The sequence below is a fragment of the Panthera leo genome, chromosome D3 (assembly GCF_018350215.1).
Source record: "Panthera leo isolate Ple1 chromosome D3, P.leo_Ple1_pat1.1, whole genome shotgun sequence".
Classification (NCBI taxonomy): Eukaryota; Metazoa; Chordata; class Mammalia; order Carnivora; family Felidae; genus Panthera; species Panthera leo.
This window is the reverse complement of record NC_056690.1, coordinates 86,520,627-86,535,385: the sequence shown is the minus strand read 5'-3', so window position 1 is coordinate 86,535,385 and position 14,759 is coordinate 86,520,627. Positions and strand designations below refer to the sequence as shown.

General features: G+C 37.5%; 1 protein-coding gene across 10 annotated transcripts in view; it reads left to right on the top strand.

Moving 5' to 3' along the window:
* Positions 1-14,759, top strand: part of RTTN (rotatin) — a 161,698-nt gene that overhangs the window by 51,203 nt on the left and 95,736 nt on the right. For all 10 annotated transcript variants that reach the window (XM_042909789.1, XM_042909790.1, XM_042909788.1 and 7 more), the window contains 7 exons: positions 722-821; positions 3,309-3,397; positions 3,992-4,109; positions 8,709-8,805; positions 9,843-9,911; positions 12,800-12,988; positions 14,113-14,352. In XM_042909789.1, the coding sequence (XP_042765723.1) occupies positions 722-821; positions 3,309-3,397; positions 3,992-4,109; positions 8,709-8,805; positions 9,843-9,911; positions 12,800-12,988; positions 14,113-14,352 (902 nt within the window). The remainder of the gene's footprint in view (positions 1-721; positions 822-3,308; positions 3,398-3,991; positions 4,110-8,708; positions 8,806-9,842; positions 9,912-12,799; positions 12,989-14,112; positions 14,353-14,759) is intronic.

The window sequence follows — 14,759 nt, the reverse complement described above, 5'->3', positions numbered from 1 at the left end:
GCACCAGGTCCTGCCGGGGACTCCCTGAGCACTAACCACTGGTAGTTGCTCCTGGGCCGAGTGTGTGGCACGGAGGGTGGTGGGGAGTAGGGGTTCTAGCACTGTCTTTGTGAGTCCCTGGTAGGGCGAGGAGATAGCAGTGGTTGGTGAATGGAGTGTCGTCTTTGTCCTTTCCCCTCCCCACTCACTGTTGGGTTGGCCACCTCAGACCCTGTCCTGGTACAGAGTGACTAGTGTCGGGAGTGGCTGTGTTGGAATGCTGGGCAGCAAGCCCTAGAAGGCCATGTGCTTAGGGTGTGTAAGAGGCAGGAAAGGTAGGGGGCCAAGGTCTTCTAGCCGGTGGCTTTTGGGAGCCACACAGAAGTCCCCAGTCACATGTCTGGGATCACTCTTCTCAGGTTGCTACCTAGGGAAATGTCACGTAGCTTGCATGTTTTCTGTGAAGTTCTTAAAGTGGCTAATGGGTTGTGAATGACTTCCTGGCAAAATCTACCTTAGGAAGAGAGGCTTAGTTGACATGACGGCTCTTTGTTTTAGAACTTAAGTTTTCCCTGACATAGCGCATCATTGCTGCAAATTTACATCACGTGAATATATCACTTAAGTAAAGTTGATTTTGAAGCTTTTGTTCTTATGGTATAAATTATAAAATTTTATTGGACAATTTGAAGTAGATGAAAACAAATTCTTTCTTTTTTTTTTTCTTTTTTTTGGTTTTCAGTTGGAGACTGTTGAAAAGGTGTATGAAATCTTTACCTCAGATGATATCGATCTTGTCTTGAGAAAGTCAGCCGCAGAACAGTTAGCTGTGATTATGCAAGGTAATGTCTTTTAAGGAAAATGATTGCTGTACTGCTGATAGTTGACTTGAAATAGTTAACTAAGCGCAGTGGTATCAGGGGTTGCAAACTGCAGTTTTGGGGGCCAGATGCAGGCTATGGTCTTTTTTTTTTTTTTTTTCTCATAGCCCTTAAGAATGGTTTTTACTTTTTTTTGTTTTCACTGATTTAATTTTTTTTGAGAGAGCGAGAGCGTGTGTGCATGAGCAGGGAGGGGCAGAGAGGGAGACAGAGAATCCCAAGCAGGCTCTGTGCTGTTAGCACAGAGCCCATTGTGGGGCTTGAACCTGTAAACCGTGAGGTCATGACCTGAGCCAAAATGAAGAGTTGGATGCTGAATTGACTGAGCTACCCAGGCACCCTGGTTTTTACATTTTTAAAGAGTTATTAGAAAAAAGAAACAAAAAGAATATGTGACAAAGGCAATATGTGACCAGCAACATCTACCATATTTTCTAGTTCTTTCAGAGACAGTTTGCTGATCCCTGGTCTACAGTACCATTATTTAACCTGTAGAATGTCATATGATAGAATTGTCTTCCTTCTAAGATATTGATACAATTCTAATAGTGAATCAAATGTTCCTTTCTCAATTTACCTAGTATACGATGTTTTCAGTTTGTTCTGTCTTGGGTAGAGAAATCAATCAAACAGTACTTTGTGGGTGGATAAAATAAAAATAGTGCACTGTAGCTATGTGTTTTCTTTAAAGGTTTATTTTAAAAAACAGCTAGTAAAATATACTGTTAACTTTATTTGTAGTGTTATTCCATAGGCTTCCATTCTTCCGGTTTTTTATTTTTTCCTGTATGTGATGTATATAATTATCTTTAACATTTGAGACAAATGATAATTTTTGAGACAAATGATAAGTTTGCACTTACATAAAAAGATTGTTTCTGACTCGCAACATGGGATGTGCTTAACGTTCCTCCCGTGACATTAGTGGAAACTGGGATGAGAGAGTAAATTGAAAAAGCATATCCAGCAGATTTGTGGCTTTAATAACAATGATATAGACTACAGAAAATAAGGCTCTAGAAAACGTGGACAGCCTTAGCTAAGAAGATCAAAAATCTCTTGTAGAAAGTGTTCTTTCAGTATTGTTAACATTCCAAAAATAAAACTTATAATTTTGGTGTACACTGTATTGGTGAGTAGTGGAAACTTTTTTTTTTAAGTGGCAGCTAAAGGTAGTTATAGTCACAGCTACTAGTTCAGTATCAATATGGGTACAGTATTTATGTTTTTCTCATTGCATATATGTATATTCTCAATGAGAGTGTAGGAGAACATGATTTGTCTTGAGAGACGTTAAATACTTTAACGTATAAGCAAGTAGAGCTTTTGTTGCTAGTGATAATTCTTTGTGTGTGTGTGTGCGCGCATGTGCGTGTGTGTGTGTGTGTTTGCACAGGTGTTACTCTGTTTAGGCTGCTCTAATAGAATACCACAGACTGGGTAGCTTATGAACAACAGAAATTTATTTCTGACAGCTCTGGAGGCTGAAAGTGCAAGATCAAGGTGCCAGCAGATTCGGTGTCTGGTGACAGCCACCTTCTTGGTCCATAGATAGCCATCTTTTCCCTATGTCCTCATAGGGAGCAGAGGCAAGGAAGCTCCCTGAGGCCTCTTTGACAAGGGCACTCATGCCATTCTTCAGTGCTCCACCATTCATGACCTAATTGCCTCCCAAAGGCCCCAGTTTCTAATATCTCACTGGAGATTAGGTTTCAACGTAAGAATTTGGGGGGAACATAAACAGTACATAGCAGTGAACGTGCACGCACACACACACACAGACGCAGTATGTATGTTATTAAAAAAGAGTTAATGTTTTTCAGAAATACATATAGTATGTAACAATCCCTTACCCTTTATATTTGCTATTGGCAGTTTGAGATTAGAAGTCTGAGTTTGTATTTATTTACTTTTATTTTTTTAAGTCATCTCAGCACCCAGTGTGGGGCTCAAACTCAGGACTCCCAAGATCAAGAGTTGCCTGACTGAGTCCACCAGGCGCCCCTGAAATCTGAGTGTTAATTAATAGAAAATGACCATGTTGCAAGCTATTAACATCCCTTGTGGATAATTCTAAACATTTTGAGGTGATGGATTTGGAAAACAGAAGGATTGTCAGTGAAACAATATGAAGAAAATAATTTGTCATGTACAAATAAAAGGATTCATTTATATACTGAAAATTCTAGTAGTTTTTAGGGTCTGAACTTATTTTTGTAATAGTTTTTGATTTCTACATTGTAAAAGTAAGTAGGATGTACTTGTTCCTTAAAAGTTTTCAAATAGTTCAGGTGTATATACAGTAGAAGTTTAAAGTTTCATTCTCTAAAATTCAACACCATGTGTAACTATTTTTAACAGTTTGAGTTTTGGATATCTGTTCTGTATTTTTAAAACTTGAGAAAATAATTTTTAACTCTTAGTAACTTCTTTTTTTGGGGTTTACAGATATTAAAATGCATGCTGTGGTGAAAAAGTTATGCTTAATCGACAAGATAATTGAATATTTAAATGAATGTGTATGTCAGGATGGTGAGGTAAGACTGATATGTATCTATACATATTTTTACAGATTGGTATTTTTATTAATCAGATCTGAAGCTAAATTCATCTGAATTTGGATAAGTACTTGAAAATTAAATCCTGATTAATACCAAGTACCTTGTTTAGGTTTTTATTTCTAAGAGTGGGATCTCTATAAAGGAAAACTAATCTTAACTTTTTTAAAGATATGTAAGCAGAAGTATATGCAAAGCTTATTTTCAGTGGAAAATAATTATCAAAAAAATTTTTTATAGTTTATTATTTTGAAAGGGCGAGCATGAGTGGGGGAAGGGCACAGAGAGAGGTGGAGAGAGAGAGGATCCCAAGCAGGCTCCGTTTTGTCAGCATGGAGCCCGATGTGGGGCTCGAACTCACGAACCAGGAGATCATGACCTGAGCTGAAGTCAGACACTTAAGTGACTGAACCACGCAGGCACCCCGGAAAATAATTCTTAATATTTATTTGCATTTATGTTTGACACAATTTTGATGAAAAAGCATAAAATTTAGAGTAAGATTATAGTTTATTTTACCTCACCTTAGAATTGTTAATAATAAAATAACTGTGTTTATTCCCTCCTGGCCAGGTTGTAGAGTGCTTGATCCAGCCGTGCCTCACGCTTTTGAGGAAGGTTCTTTGTGCTGACCCGGTCATGCGTGTGGCCCTCTCACAACAGTCTTCTCTCTTAACCCTGTTATTCAGAGGTGAGTAAAATAAGTTCTGCTAATAATGAGATCAGTCTTAAGCTTTAAGTGTTATTCTTTAAAGGTAGGTAACATTTAGTTTCCATCTTGCTAACAGAATAACAACGTTTTTTAGTGAATAAGCTGCTAAAAATACTCCTCACAATGGAAAATGTTTCTTTTGTGGAAATTTCCTTGTACTCTTGTCACTGATTAGGTCTCAGAACTGAGAAAGGCTGAAGCCTCTGATTGTTCTTTGCACATTGATGTGGCTTTCATTTGGTGCTCACTTACTTGTTATCTATAGAGAGAGCTCTAGCTGCTGTCAATCCTGCCTTGTTCCAGTTCCTGTTCCCACAGTGTTAGTTTGCTTGTGCCTTTCCATCCTGACCTCCAGCATGGCATCTGATCATGTCAATAAACTGACCTTAAGAGTATACACCCAGGCCATGTGGAGTGGCAACCAGACCATCCTGAATGACTCTGAGCATGAATTTATTATATTTTATAAAGTATGATTTTTTTTTAAACCCATTTTAATGTGTTTAGGTTGAAAAATTCCATGTAGTTTTGTTCTCTTTTTCTTCCTCCTGACCATTCTCAATAGAAAGCTTGGTAACATTTTGTGCTATTTTCTTTCTTAGAAGTTCAGACTACCTTTTAAATAATTCTGAAAGAGGCATCTTGGTCAAATGTCTCAATATGCTTAACCTTGTTAATTATTGTAATATTTATGTTCAAAGTATTATTCGAATATAGATAAGATTGTAGTCATTTTATTTTAGCATTTTCTTTTCTTCTAATGGCTTCTGCTTTCCAAGTGAAGGGGACACAGTTTATTTAATAATAGCATTGATCAAGGTCCAAACCAGGTGAAATTCTAAGTAGACTCAGAGTGTCTAGGCTCATACAGTCTTGAATAGTGTATACAATTTCACAAGTTTTACATAGATTGCTCTGAGGAAGAGTAGTAATTGTGGATCTTGAGTTTTCTTTAATCGTGTTATCTTCCTATTAACCTTATTCAGTAAAATTTAGTCCCTAGTTTACCTTTTCTTTTTTTTTCTTTTCAAACTTAATTCTTATTTTTATTTACTTTTTCATTTATAATTGTGATTTAAATTATTCAAGCATTCATGCACACTTACTAGATTCAAATACACTCTTCAAGGCAACATCATCTGTACCCTTTTAGTATTAACAATTATTCTATCTCATTGATGTTTTTGAGAACTACTTCAGTGAGTCTCAAAATGAATTACAACATCTCTTATAAATGGGTTTAGTTTCAGGGCAGAATTAGTTTTTTAACCAAGTACTCAACCAGGAAAATTCATTCCTCAGCAAACGTTTATCGAGTATATACTATGTGCGAGATACAGTACTAGGCCTTGGGGATATGTTGATGAGTTTGGTAATTGGCCCTCTTGGAGCCTGTGGTGTAGTTGGAGACTTTGACAGATGCACAATACAGTGTAATACCACCTGTTATAGTAGAATTCCTGGTGCCAGAGGGAAGTGTTCCTGAGGTGATTGAGTGGTGGGAAAACATTGGAGAATGCTTCTAGGAAACGTGGATCTAAGTTGGAATTTCAGAAATGAATAGGAGTCCAATTAGAGAGGGCTGCTTTCCAGATAAAGGGAGCCATGGTTAGGTATGAGAGATAACGGTGTATTTGAAATGGTGGTTGGTCAGGAGTGACTGGATTTTGGAGGCACGAAGGGAAAATGAGATGAGGCAAAGAGGGCAGTTCATGCAGGGCCTGGTAGGTCACAGTAGACAGCACTGAGAAGCCATTTAAGATTATTAAATGGAGAAGTATGTGTTTTAGAAAGATTATTCTATCTATAGGATAGATTAGATAGAATAGATAGATATAAATAGAATAGATTCTATCTATAGAATAGATTATTCTATCTATAGAAGATTCTATCTATAGAATAGATGCAAAGGGAATAATAATTAAATAATCTTTCAGACACATTGCTTTTAATTATAAACTTTATGTCTTGACAGAATCCTGTCTTGAATTTCAGAGTTAGAAGTTAATTTAGAACTCCTTTATTACACCATCTTACAGTGAGGAAATTGAGATCTAGAGTGATTTATCGACTTGGCCAAGGTCATAACTAGATAATGGTGGAGGCAAGAGAAGAACCGACACTTCCTTACCTTTGCTGATTTGTTTTTGTTTTAAATATATGCAGCTTATACATCCTTATTGTAAAAGTTCCAATAGTATGGAACAGTACAAAGTAAAATGCTAGAAGTTTCTGAAATTTTCTTTCAGTTTCCCCAAAGAAGAATATACGAGGTATTGTTTGGCATATACCATTTGGAATGATCTTTTCTATACACCCATATTGTATTTTTATGATATACTTAAGTATTGTGTTGCTTTTTTCCGAGTGAAAGTGTATCTTGAATATCTTTCCATGTTATTACATGTGAGACTGCCTTCTTAAAAACAAAACCAAAAAACTGCACAGTGTTTCATAGTTTCAGTTTGCCCTATTAATATTAATATTTCTCTTGAATTTTTAACTATAACAGTAATCATATTATATGATCATCTTCTGCATACTCTGTAATTGGAACTGCTGGGTCAAAGAGATTTTACAGGATATGGTTCAGTTCCCCTCCAGATCATTCCCACCGGTGGTATTTAAAAGTGCCTGTTTTCCTCACAACCGTGCTTAACATCGAATATGTCTCATTTAAAAAATCTCTTTAATCTTATTGGCAAAAGTAATATCTCACTGTTGTTTTTTTGCTGTTCTTTTTTTTAACTTTTAGGGTAGGTGATTATCTTTTTGTGTATTATATATCAAATTTCTTATTCTGTGAATTCCCTATTTTTCTGTTGTATTTAGTTTCCTTTTAGTGCCTGGTAGAGTTTCCCTTCTATAACAAATAGAAACCGGGCACCTGGGTGGCTCAGTTGGTCAAGTGTCCGACTTCGGCTCAGGTCACGATCTCACAGTTCGTGAGTTCGAGCCCCACATTGGGCTCTGTGCTGACAGCCCGGAGCCTGGAGCCTGCTTGGGATTCTGTGTCTCCCTCTCTCTCTGCCCCTCCCCCACCCATATTCTGTCTCTCTCTCTCTCTCTCTCTCTCTCTCTCGAAAATAAACATTAAAAATTTAAACAAACAAAAAACAAATAGAAATCTTGTGCCTGATTTTATGTTAAGATTTTCTTCTAAGCTTTCTATCCTTTTGATGTATTTATTATTCTGTCTTCGGCCCTAAATATTTTATGAACGTATATAAAGCTTTTCTGTTATAGCAACTGAGCTTTTCATCATGCTCTATAAGGAGAGGCTTCTCCACTTCCAAATTCATAATGCTAAATAGGCTTCTATTTTTTCTGTTAACGTGTTTATAGTGTTTAAAAAATGTAGATCTTTATCTAGAATTGATTTTGATATATAGTGTAAGATAGAGATCTAAATGTATTTTTTTCATATTGTAGGTAGTTGTATTGCAATAATTTCTTATGTTTTTGGAAATATGATAGCTCATCCTATCCCCACTGATACAGAGTGTATACTTTACCATAAATTAAATTCTTACGTGTATTTCTGTTTCTGTTCATTGCTAGTTTGTTTTAAACATTTATTTATTTTTGAGAGGGAGACAGAGTGTGACTGGGGGAGGAGCAGAAAGAGGGGGAGACACAGAATCCGAAGCAGGCTCCAGGCTCCGAGCCCCATGCGGGGCTCGAACTCACAGACCGCGAGATCATGACCCGAGCTGAAGTCGGGCGCTCCACCGAGGGAGCCACCCAGGCGCCCCAGTTAGTTGCTATTTTTAGTCATGTCAATTACATGTCGATATTTTCTTTTTCTTATAGTTAGGAAAAATGTCTTCTTTTGCAACTGATTTTTTGTTGCTACTTTCCTGGATTTGCTAACTCTGTATTATGTTGTTATTCCTGTATGATTGGTACCACCACCATACCAGTTGATTCGAATTTCATAGTTGTCAAGCACTGAGAAATCTTAACATTGAGAATGTTACAGCAGTGGAAACTGAGGCTTATTAATACTAAAGGATTTGACCAGGACTCTTCAATTACGTCGTGGTGCTATCCTTATGTCTTGTTAGCTCAGAACAGTTTCCTTTACCATTATCTTGTTGTAATAAATAAGACACACAAATTAAAACAACACCAACACAAAGACAGTGTTTTGAAGTCGAATGTAAGTTCTATGATTATATGTTTGTGGAAAGGGCAGAAATGATCAAATAAGGAGATCTTTGAATGAGCAGGCTTTAGCTGGAGATAAAAGACTTGGCAAACCTTCCTAGAAGCTAGATCAGTTTGCTTCTTTGAGTAACTGAAAGTTACTCACACACAGTATGGAGTGAGTGGATCTGCAAGTGTGGTTCCTGGACCAGCCATGTGTGGGATTCACGGGCTCTAGCCCAAACCTGCAGAAGCAGAAACTCTGTTTTAACAAGCCCTCCAGATGATCCACATATGTTAGTGTATCTGGGTTAATGTTGCGTTTCTCAGAATGACATCTCTTCCGTTTGAGTTAAGATATTTTAAATTTGAAGTTCATTTTTCTAGAGGTAAAAATATTTCATGAAGTTAATGCATCTTTATTTTTAGTTTCCCTGATATTTCATGAAGATCGTACTGTTGTGACTGAAGTCGGAGCATTATTTTGTCTTCTCTTATTTGATGAAGTATCAAGAATGGATATGTGGTGAGCTATAAGAATTTTAAAAGTTTTTTTACTCTTTTTTAAAAATTTTATTTAAAATGTTTATTTATTTTTGAGAGAGAGACAGAGCGTGAGCAGGGAGGGGCAGAGAGAGGGAGACACAGAATCCAAGGCAGGCTCCAGGCTCTGAACCGTCAGCACAGAGCCCGACGCGGGGCTCGAACTCACGAACTGTGAGATCATGACCTTAGCCAAAGTCGGACGCTTAACGGACTGAGCCACGCAGGCGCCCTAAAAGTTTTTTACTCAATTTTAAAGTTTCTGATGCAGTCATAGCAATGCATGGAAATTTCTGAATTATGAAGCTTATGCTTCCCATTTTGGTTTGAGCAAGCAGTATCAAAAAGCCCATTGGCTCAAGCATAAGAGATTCTTAAAAAATGAGAACAAACTGAGGGCTGATAGGGGGTGGGAGGGAGAGGAGGGTGGGTGATGGGTATCGAAGAGGGCATCTTTTGGGATGAGCACTGGGTGTTGTATGGAAACCAATTTGACAGTAAATTTCATATATTTAAAACAACAACAACAACAACAAAAGCCCATTGGCTCAAAAAGTCCCCTGAACTCTTATTTTTTAACTACTGAGCATAAAATTTAAAAACTACTGCAGTGATTTTTGCCAATACCTTTTTTAGTGTATACTTTCAATTTTATGTGTTTTTTCTTTAGTATTTTATTAAAAAACTTTTGGGAAGATGTTAAGATGATAATATATCTGATTAGCACTGACCTTGAGCAGGATCAAGTGGGAGGGGCTCAGATTGACCTGCCAGTGCAGTGCCCACGTTACATGAATCATTTATTGTACGACTTCCTGAAGAAAAGCATCATTTACTCTTCAGAAGCAAATCCAGGTGGTAGCAAACATGTACTAACTATACAAATGATAGAACCAATTGCAACTCTTGATTGGAGTTTCAGTCAAGGAGCAAATTATATTTGTCAGATGAAACCATGGTTTACTCAGTTGTTTCTTTCCTTTTGTGTGTGTGTGTGTGTGTATGTTTTTAATGAACTAGGTCTATTAATCCTTCTGATAAACCTTCTTCACCACCAGTCTTCAGTTTGCCTGTTTCAGTTTTTAGAAGGTAAGTGATTTATTTTTTTAATTTTTTTGAAGGTAAAATGTTACAGAAAGGGAAACCAAAATCTATAAGTTGTCACAGTTTTCATCTGGTATTTAAATCACATGATTTGTAGTGTTTTAATGTTCCCTTACAGTGGTGCTTTGGAGAGTTCAGTAAACACACGTTCTCATCACCAGCACTCCAAATCTGGATGTGGTTCGGATGTTCAGAGAGGTTGAAAGGACTATCCAGTGAACAAATGTGCTCACTCTCCAGTCTAGATTCAGCAGTTGTTAACACACAGGCTTAGTTGCTTTTCTGTCTCCCTCAGTGTGTTTATTTATTTATATGTAATTTTTCCTCTGATGCATTTGAAAATAAGTTTCAGACATAATTTTACTTCCTTTCTAATTATTCCACCATGTACCTCCTTAAATTAAGAGCATTCTTCTACATAACCACTATATTATACATGATCACATCTAAGAAAATTAAAAAAATAATTCTGTGACATGATCCAATTTCTCCAAAATGGTAGTTACCTCTTAGAGGAGGGCAAAGAGAGTAATTGACAAGAAAAGGGAACAAAGAGACTTTCTAAAGGGATGGAAATGTTCTGTATTTTATTCTGAGTGGTGGCCATACAAATGAATACAAATGGAAGAATTCATCAAGCTATATATATAGACTGAAAATCTGTGTATTTTAAAGATAAGTAAATATGTCTTAATAAAACTATGATTAATTTAAAAATAACATTCCATAGCTTGGTAGATATTATTACCTATAGTATGATCACTTTCACTGCTGTATGATATTCTACTGTTAATTTGCCACAACTTATTCATTCTCCAGTCAGAAGGCATTTGGATTGATTCTGGGTTTTTGTTCCTGTATCCACTCCTGTAAACATGTATGTTTCCTGGGATAGTACACAAGAGTTCCTTTTAGATATATTCTTAAAAGAGTCAAATTCCTTGTTTGTAGACATCACCCACTCTTTATGGTCTTTAGATTTGGCTAAGTCATCAAACTCAGAGAGCTACAGTAGATCATGCTTGGAATGAGATTGCATGTGTCGTTGCCGGGACCTGTCTTGGCTTAGAAGACCTGTGTGCTAATAGGAGATTCGGTGTCTAGTTAAGTGTGCCGTAGGCATAATTTCCAGGGCCCCACAAGACATGTCACTTGCAAGAGCCACAGCACTCAGGGGTGCTCAGAGGTCTGGCTTCCCATTATGCATTCATAGTTTATTCCCATACTTCCCAGCCCAGGTGTGGGAATCACTTTTAGTATAAGCAAAAAAAGCAGCTTAGTAATATTGTTGACATTCCATATCTATTTGGTTATCTTAGCTCAAGATAAAATTCATCCATAGAGAAGAAGAAAGGGTTTTCTTATGCCTTTACTCACAGTAATTTTGTTATTTTAAAACGTGTTGCCCCTCTGGTAGATGTGGTTTTTCAAACTGGTTGTGATGCATTAATTACTTGTGCCTTTTATTCCTTTCTTCCTTCTGTGTTCTTTAGGCTTAATTTGAAGTTTGTTTTCTAACTTACTAAAGAAGTCCCCATTGGTTGATTGCCTTGCCTTTTTTTTTTTTTTTTTTTTTTTTTTTTTTTAATTTTTTTTTTTTTAACATTTATTTATTTTTGAGACAGAGAGAGACAGAGCATGAACGGGGGAGGGTCAGAGAGAGAGGGAGACACAGAATCTGAAACGGGCTCCAGGCTCTGAGCAGTCAGCACAGAGCCCGATGCGGGGCTCGAACTCACATACCGCGAGATCGTGACCTGAGCCGAAGTCGGACGCTTAACCAACTGAGCCACCCAGGCGCCCCTGCCTTGCCTTTTTTTTGTTCGGTGCAAGTCCTTTCAATTGAGCTCTGTGCCCTTCCAGCAGGCCCTATGAGTCTGTTAGTGTTTTCTTGCATTCTGGCACAGAGAGATGTCCAAGAATCACCTTTCATTTCCCTCTCTCAGACCTGGTGTTAGCCATTTGTCTCAGGAATCTTGGTTACTTTTGTGGAAAATTTCAATTTTTCACAAATATTTTCTTAGATTATTCAGCCTCATTTGTACGTAGAACTCACTCTTAGCTTGTTTTTTGAGAAGTATGAAATGAAAAAGCACAGTAAAGGTTCCCCTTAGAAATCTTACCCAATTGTATTTATCTAATGTTAGTCACAACTCTGTGAATTAGGGGTTTGGTATATGTATTTTAGGAAAACTATTTTTTAACATCTGAACATGCTAGTCCTTGCTGTCCTGTTAAATGCTGTTAAATTAGCTTGGACTGGTTTAAGAGATCTTGCTATTGAGTCTGTTCTTATATCTAAAATATTTCTGGGTCCTCTTGGTGACGCATAGTGATTGGGTTTATTGGTGATACAACTACGTTCTCAAGTGAAAATATTAAGTTGTGATTTTTGTCATTCAGTGACTGCTGTGAACATAAGGCAATTCATTTAGCCTCTTTAAAACTCATTTTGATCATCTGTAAAATGGGTGTCACTGCCATGCCATGTAACTGAACAAATGATAAATAATATACAGCGTTTGGTATAAAGGAGACACTCATGTTCTAGCTGCAGCATTTTATGTGTGGCTCACTGTAGCCACAGGCCTTGACTTGAGAGGGCATTAGTTATCTCTGCAAACAACTCTAATACAACACAGAATCAGTTGAGTCTTCAGGAGAGACTTTGGAAGGTGTTTTTGGGAATTTAGAGGATGGCAAAAGAATAATTGGAATACTATAGACAGCATGGTAACTGTTCAAACTAGGGGCCGTGAGAGCGAGCTCCGTATTATTGGGAGACATAGAGGGAGCCGGCGTTTGTAGCTCACCTGTGTTAGTAGTGTTTAAGAATCTCAAAGTTTGTAACTGTTTGTATACATTTTCTTTAGGTATCATCTACCAGTGCATGTAGTTGGCCACCATGCTGTGAGTCCTTACTCCATAGTTTTGCCGTTATCTGCTGATTGTTTGGCCTTGAAGCCGGTCTCAGACATGCTGAGAATAGCTTGGAACTTGTCCTGGTATCATGGGAGTGAAAATCTTTTGAAGCAAATGAATTCCGAACCTAAAATCAAAGAGTAAGCTGTTACATTTAGTTGAAAAAGCATTCATATTTAATTAAATAAAAAAAATTTTTTAATGTTTGTTTATTTTTGAGAGAGAGCGAGAGAGAGCGAGCTAGAAATACAGAGTGCGAGCCAGGGAGGGGCAGGGAGAGAAGGAGACACAGAGTCCTAAGCAGGTTCCAGGCTCCGAGCTGTCAGCATAGAGCCTGACGCAGGACTCGAACTCAAGAACTGTGAGATCGTGACCTGAACCGAAGTCAGACACTTAACTGACTGAGCCACCCCCAGGCATCCCCATATTGAACTAATTACAAGTAACTAGTTGGGTTTTCTTTTTCTTTTAGGGCAAGTGGCTTTTTTACTTACTATCATCTGATTCTGCTTTTTCACTGAAGATTTTAATTTTTACTCTGTTTTAAAGATTACATGTGTTCATTACTTTTTAAAAACCATCACACAAGGAAATTTAAAAAGTACGTGCTCTGTGCTGTTTCAGAGATTATAGAAAGTTTGGTTAATTAATGGACATTAAGTCACTAGGAAAAGTCCTCTGGTTTAGAGTAAAAGTTCAGTATGTATATGTATAAATGTTGTTACCATTATTGTGATGAAGATTACTTTGAATATCCTGATATTCTGATCTGTCAGGACTTTCCTATTTGCATGAAAATTATATTTCTGTAAGCAGGAAAATGTCAATAGAAACAGGATGCTAGTGTAAAACTCTAATATTGACAGATATATATCAGATTTTCTTTTGCCATGAGTCAGCCTTTAAAATGAAGATAATATAGGGGCCCCTGGGTGTCTCCATCAGTTAGGTGTCCGACTTTGGCTTGGGTCATGATCTCACGGTCCATGAGTTCAAACCCCGCGTCGGGCTCTGTTCTGACAGCTTGGATCCTGGAGCTTGCTTTGGATTCTGTGTCTCCATCTCTCTCTCTCTCTCTCTCTCTGCTCTTTCTCTGCTCACACTCTGTGTCTCTCAGAAATAAATAAAACGTTAAAAAAAAAAAAAACTTAAAAGTAAAATGAAGATGATATGGAATTTTTTGGAGAGAGTTTATAATAAACATAAATGTGAGCTTTTATTTAGATAGCCTTATGTTGCTCTTCTTCTGTTTCTGTTTATTTAGGTGTTCAGACACGTTGAAACTATCCACAGAGGATACCCTTGCTCTGAAGGTGACGCACACAGCTAGTGGCCTGAGGGACTGTCTCCATTCCGTGGTCGAGGCTGCAGCCCACAGGGAAGTGAGGGCTGCCATCACGAGAATGAGTTTTTATCTTCTGAATGACAGATTGTCTTTAAAGAGCGGCACCGGCCCCTGTGGGCTGACCTTGAAGTCCTTGGCCTGGCACACTACACTGAACAGGTCAGTGCGTACAGCTCAAGGCCGCCAGTTTTGAAGGCCGGGAATGAGTTGTTTTTGGGTTTATCTCTACATCTTTGAAGATAAGAGCACACATTCTTCTCGTTACTGTCATTAGAGATATGTTTTCTCTGTAAGAAAGACTCTGTGATTTTTATTATCTGTAATAAATGTCTAACAGTAGCAAAAGAGAAAAATTTCCTGAATCACTGCCTTTTGGAACTAATAATAAACAACACAGTTTTTATGTCCTATCATAGAACATTTTGCCATCTTACAAAAGTAGACGATTAGGATAGACCTGGATGAACAAAGTGAATGTCTGTTCTGTTCACATTGTAAAAGAGCCGAGACATCGGCGATTGATTAATAGGTTTGGGACACCTGCCGTGGGCTGTTTTGTTTTCTTT